This window comes from Ylistrum balloti, unplaced genomic scaffold (assembly GCF_031769215.1).
Source record: "Ylistrum balloti isolate Yb309-2 unplaced genomic scaffold, AGI_CSIRO_Ybal_v1 Utg370590, whole genome shotgun sequence".
NCBI classification, from domain to species: Eukaryota; Metazoa; Mollusca; class Bivalvia; order Pectinida; family Pectinidae; genus Ylistrum; species Ylistrum balloti.
Window position 1 is genome coordinate 879,668 of NW_026782366.1, and position 6,568 is coordinate 886,235.

A 6,568-nucleotide genomic window follows, 5' to 3' on the forward strand; every position below is an offset into this window, starting at 1 on the left:
ACCACGACAGCATATACAACTCTAGTCCCAACAAAGATAAAACGTCGGACTAGATAGAAACATCTTACTTATCTCATTACCTCGTCTCAGTAAACACCACCGAACTACATGGATCAAGTCATGTACTGTAAGATCGTTCTAAGTATTTTGTTTCTTTCCCCTGTTGTTTTCACAGACAACAAGTGTATTCTGCATTCAGACTGTAAGTAATATCTTATTTTGTTGTATCGGTTCACACTAACGTCTTACTGGCAGAGGAATCCTTCCCCAGTGTTGTTAAATAGACACGTTTCATGTTTTTTGTCGTTTCTACGTAAATGGCAATATTTCAAATAGAACGCTCGGAAAGATTATGTGATCATCAAATGTCTCTACTCTGACACTAGTTTACAGTATTTTTCTTCAAAAAACATGCCGACAACTTTTTATCGTGTTCCACCTTCTTTGTAGCATTTGAGACTCAATTTTGCAATCTACAAGATGCAGTTACAGCCATGAGTGCAAAGTACTCCGACCTTACCCAGGCACAGAAGGACATTGCGAACCTAAAACACACGGTTCAGTCACAGACCGCTAGGATATTGGACAACGAGGCTGCTATAAATTCAAGCACACAATCCAAAAACCTTACAGATCAGGTATAAAAAGATTCTACATACCACAAGGACATGCTGCAAAACGTTCTGTCGAGACATTTAGATTGTTTAATATCTCACTTACTTACTTAAAATAATGGAATTAAGATATACCATTGGGAAAATATTGTCAATCAAGTGAAATATCAAAAATATTTCTGTTAAAAAATGTGTCCAGTACTTAAACTTACCAAACATTGTATAACACTGTATATATGGTTTTGGGTAAACTATTGGCTATTGCAGGATATGAAACAAAACAGGCGAAAGTTTAATTTACAATATTGTTGAAGCGTAAGGATAAAACATAATAATTGTAGAAAACTGCAATTCGTGATGTGTGTATAGAGGAAAAGAAAATGAAACATCCAGATTCCAATTGATTAAGCTTCGAAAATGGGAGTGAAAAAAATGGGGAAATCCTACAAACGATATGCCGTCTTCTGGATTGCAGCATTAGCCCTTTATTGTAGTACAATTTTCTTAATAGAGAGTTTGTTTGCCTTTGTTCGTTAGGTTGAACAGCTGCAGCAAATGGTAGCAGATTTACTTAACAGAACAGCAGCAGTTGAAGGTATCGTACCTGAATGTCAAAAGGCTTTGAAAATTAGTTAATTATTTTGTTTTGTAAAACACAGACTAGTTCCCTTGTTCGCAACACTAATCGCGGGCAGAGTTGCGCTCCGCTGTATAAAAACTGGTAGCAAGCAGCCAAATTTGGTAGGAATTCTTACCCGCGCAGACCACATAAGGTATGCGTTGCGATTGAAAGAATAATTACAGCGTCAGATCAACAGAGGTTAATTATAAATGATGATATAAAAATATTTTCTGTATTTCTCATTTTTACTTTCTTAAGAGCCACTTTCGTTATAAGTAGTACCCTAACGTCATCTTTGTGTGGGTATTCCCTAGATCTTTGTTTAGTTAAACGATGACAGCACCCTTTTCAGACAGTTGATGGCAATTTCAAACATATTCGCGGTTAGTTTAATGTCTCTGTTATTCGTCACCGGTAACCACAATTTGCGATTGTAATTACGATATACCACCAAACAAATTTCAAAATATAGAAGGATTATCCCGTTATTACCGTTCTATAAACATCATTTCCTTTCATTCACGATTTACAAATCATTTTCTCAAAACTCGTTTATCCTTATTAAACTTCTGCTGAATTATCATTTTATTTCGAAGTAATACATAGTTGCAGGCATGTCGCGCTGCTTTCTGGGAAAAATACAATGCATCAGATATCCTTATATCACCAGTTTAACACACGGCCTTAGTTTCTCTACTCTCCGTCAGGGCTGCACCGCGCTATTCAAAAAATGCTAGAGATCAACTATGCAGAATTCCCATCACCTGTTTTTTTTTCAACTGAAGTTCAGTAAAAATCTTTCTCCAAGGTGCTAAATAAATCAGGTTACAAAGTAAAGACGCAATTACTTTATGTACGGAACTTTCCATTATATGGTACGCTCCTGTTTCACATTGAGAGCGAATTGAAAGCGAATAATAATTTCTACGACGATGGTCATTTGATACAATGCAACGTTTTCGTTTATACAAACTAAGTTGTCGTACAAACGTTGATGAATCAATTTTCACCTTAAACGATCATGCAATATTGTAATGGGATGTAACCTGAACGACTAATTCTGTCTGTATAATTGATATGAATATCGGATAGGTGTATCAATCAATGAAATTGTCAAAATACCAAGTAAAGCTTGTATTACGAGTTGTGTTTTAACTGCAGCTAAGGTAACCGGACCAGTGAAGCCTTGCGATTCCAACCCCTGTCATAACAACGGTAAGTTATCACTGAACAATACGTTTTACATATATGTCACTGAAGTAAAAACAAAATGAAAATTAACAAATCTTACGATAATTTAACATTTTAAACATTTTTAATGATAACAAAAGAATAAAATGTATTCTGAATGTTTTAAATGAAAATTGATAGTTTTATCATATATATATATTCATTTAGCTTCCTGTCTAGAACTGACTGGTGACTATTACTGCGCATGTCAGGGAAACTTCACCGGAAAGCATTGCGATCAGGAAGACCACTGTGCAATGTTGCCTTGTAAAAATGGTGGTACATGCTACAGTAACGCAATTTCTTATATTTGCAACTGTACCGTTGATTACAGCGGTCCTACCTGTGAAACCAAACTGAATCCCTGTGACTCCGATCCCTGTGTAAACGGACTATGTACAGCACTTAACAACTCTTATAGCTGTTCGTGTGATAAAGGATTCACTGGAGTAAATTGCGATTCGCCATCATCAGGTTCAAGCCCTGTAGTCTCCTCGTCTACTTCCGGTGTGATTGTGACGTCAACGACAACCACAGCAACACCAACACCAAGTGTGTGCGACGGACAGCCAAAATGCAACCCTCCCGCAACATGCGTGCCTGTTCCGCATTCAAACGACTATAATTGTGTGTGTCCAGATACGCCGGAGACATTGGCGGATACTTGCTGGGAACCTTTCTATATTTTGCCTTTCGGGTTCTGTTGTAGAATCAATACTTGTGTTGTCCCAAAACCGGATCCGGTATGCTGATATCAAGGCAATTGATCATCACCTCTTTATGCTCTATATGGCCGGCTGTATTCCTTATAAAAACTTACAGAACCTGTACTTTTGTATTCTTATGTTTCGTTCCTTTCAATCACATTTGCGGTTTGCCGTAACCTGTTTACTCACTTATAACTGATTTGAAAATGGAACGGTTTAAAATTACTATTATAACACTCCCCATAAATCAATATTTTAACACTTCTTTCGACGTGGTTGATTTCCTCGGTTTTGACGCCTTAGACACTGAGAATTACTGATTCGGTCTTAAAGGACAAAAAAGGTGTGTGATGTACTTTTATTTATTGTTTGACTCTATCTGATTTCTAAATCTGTAACGACACAAATATCATATTCTTGTGAATCACCTGAATAACCCTTATACAGGTAGTCTAAATTTTAAACATACTTTAGGGCATCACAAAATAGGAAAAAACATGAATATGTTATGATTTTTACGATTTTGACTATGTGCAATGTACAAAGAGAATAAATGGCTCCATGATACAGACAGAACATTTGTTATTAGTCTGAGATCTGTACACCCTTACAGGCTTACAATATACTTACAAATCGGTGTTCGTATTGTCAAGTATAACTCTATAGACGAACCATTTATCTTGGAATGATGAATTCTCAATCTACAATCAACCAAATTTTATTTGGAGTACCAAACTCCTCAATCTGATTAACCAACAAAACGATGGGGAAATGCATGCTCTCTTCGAGTTTATAGAAAAAATTATCATATTAAAACATGCCCTCTTATTATATCGACCAGAATTCGAAATTCGGGACAGGCAAATTCTTCGACACCCTGATCTCACAACCTATGACTATACCAGCAACGAAAGCTTCCCTTAACATCAAGTGTGTATTAAGCTTAATTATTTTAATTTTTCTATTATGAATCAGTCATTTAGAGAGTATCTATCTTACTTCCACAGCCTATGTTTATGGCATGTCGCAGCTGATAAGTTTTTCAAGGGCTTATTCCCAAAATCACGATTTCTGACAAAGATGTTGAAACCCGAAATATGGACTCACAATACAGAGTTTCTAGAAAAACGAGTTATTGGAAATGAGAAAGAATAACAATCGCCATATAGATCCTTATGGGATATGAAGCTGGACTTTTCGCTTATCTCGATCTCACACGGAAACGTAACTTTATTACAGTAATTGATCAACATGTACATGACAGGTGTCATCGAAGGTGCTTATAAAACATATATCCTTCCGGAAAACCTGTTATTATCTTTTTTACTTTTTTTCTTGGATCTCATTATAGCAATAACTGTGTTCACATTTTGCCCATGTTTCATTGAGTTTATGTAAATTCACATCCGTTGACATGCTCTGTGCTGTTATTTGGAGTACCAGATAACACCAACAGCAACGAAAATATTCCACCATAAACACATATACATAATATAAACTTAAATTCAATAAAATTAAAGCAAAATATGAACAAAGGACAAATTTACACAGAGGCTATGAAAATCTAAGATAATCGGAGTTCGAAATGCCATGTTCTCAACTGAGAACAAAGTATACAAAGCGGAACCCTTCTACAAACTAACGAGCTTCAAACAGGTTCAACTTAATATCGCACAATAAACTTATAATATTCGTAAAACTTCACCATAATTTTCATAAACCTGCATTTGTTTGAACCCTGTGTTACGTATTTGCCAGTCAGTTGACAACTTCTTGCACGAATATTGTGATAATGGGAACAGACACTTGAATATCTAAAATACAGCGGCAAGTTGACAATGTGTGATGAATTTGCTTTCGCAACATGTAAAACGCAGTTTTAGATCAAAACGGATACATCTTTGTGTAAATATGTAAAGATACAACAACCAGTATTAATGTTTAACAGTGAAAAAGTCATTGTTTTATTGCGTTAATTCTAACATTGAAACAAAAATATAAGGATTTCAGCGTGAAAATGCATTAAGACATTAAATTAAATGAGGTGTTTTATACATGAAGCAATCACATGAGTACAAAATGAAACAGAATCATTATTCATGTAAATATTTCCAGCGATTATCGGCAACTATCAATGGTAAAGATGGGAATGATATAATTGGTTTCTGTCATAAATAAATTCTGAACTTTCCATTACACTTTTACGAAGTATTACAATGATAATGATCCTGAATTTACGAGATCTGCATAGAAGTGCTACATGATATATTAGCCATATCATACTTATTTTTGGTGCTCATCAATGGAAAAATAAATGTTGTTAAAATATACTCTTATGTGACACATGGAAAGCCTTTCCCACTTGTAATCGTGAAGTGTATATGAAGAAAAATTGAATTATTTACAACTGTACTCTGTTATACGCGAGACCTATTGGAAGCCAAATTGACTGAATTAGAGAAAAAAACCGCTTTCCTGTCTCATTTATGATTAATTGATATCATGTACTCATTATGGACTATTTGTGATGTAAACAATACCTAAAACAATTTTCCTGATAAGAAAAATAGGGGTCCATGACATCGATGACACGTCTAACATCAAACGTATTTGTTTAATAATAACTATAAATGATCAGTATATATCTTCAGTTAAGCTTATGACAACTTTCCAGATCTTGCAAACGGAGCAGTCAAAAATAGAAATATGCCTTTGATAAGATTTTCTGAATTCAATTTTTTTTAATATTTTGTCCAAAATGTTCACACCATAACAATATTAATACTCTTTATGATTGGTTCTCTGTGAGCCAAATAATAAAGATGATAATTATTCGAGCATGGAAAAACTTAATTAAGTTGAAAATAGTAGCAATACATTTATGTATATTTGTTAATGACCCATCCATTATATGAATCAAAACCTGGATTTGTGCGTAGTCGGCGTATAGCAGTTTTACCCTGTTACATATGACATTATTGTGAACACTTGTACAAGGAAAATATTTACAGCTATGATAGAGAAATGTATTCTAATGTTTAGAAATTTTAAACCAATTTGATGATAAAAACTTATGTAAGTTAATAATCTAATCTAGGGGATATTGTAAAAGCTGAAGAAGTTTATTTTTTGTTTCCAGTCTATGCGCTATATTTTTCATTGATTTCTTCGCTCTCTAACAAATAAGGTCAGATTACGTGTTCCCATTGATTAACATCTTATTACCAAATACAGTAATTTTAATGCATATTTTTTATACAATGAAAAAATGAATCTCACAAAACATTTTTGTTTGTATCAATAGCAGGTTATCTGGCATGATATAAGCCCTAACAATCAAGTATGTGTTGAACATCATATTTACATAATACATAGACTTAACATATTTCCCTATA

At 34.3% G+C, this 6,568-nt stretch overlaps 1 protein-coding gene across 1 annotated transcript; it reads left to right on the plus strand.

Annotated features, from left to right (window-relative positions):
• Positions 1-108: 108 nt before the first annotated feature.
• Positions 109-3,218, plus strand: LOC132556741 (delta-like protein A). Its single transcript, XM_060221183.1, has 5 exons — positions 109-202; positions 451-638; positions 1,152-1,209; positions 2,398-2,451; positions 2,635-3,218. The coding sequence occupies exons 1-5, from the start codon at positions 109-111 to the stop codon at positions 3,216-3,218; spliced, it is 978 nt and encodes a 325-aa protein (XP_060077166.1).
• The last annotated feature ends 3,350 nt before the right edge of the window (positions 3,219-6,568 follow it).

Coding starts and splice junctions, on each gene's coding strand:
- LOC132556741 (XM_060221183.1), top strand. CDS start 109: ATGGATCAAGTCATGTACTGTAAGATCGTTCTAAGTATTTTGTTTCTT. Junction 203..450: donor GTGTATTCTGCATTCAGACT/GTAAGTAATATC, acceptor CCTTCTTTGTAG/CATTTGAGACTCAATTTTGC. Junction 639..1,151: donor CCAAAAACCTTACAGATCAG/GTATAAAAAGAT, acceptor TTTGTTCGTTAG/GTTGAACAGCTGCAGCAAAT.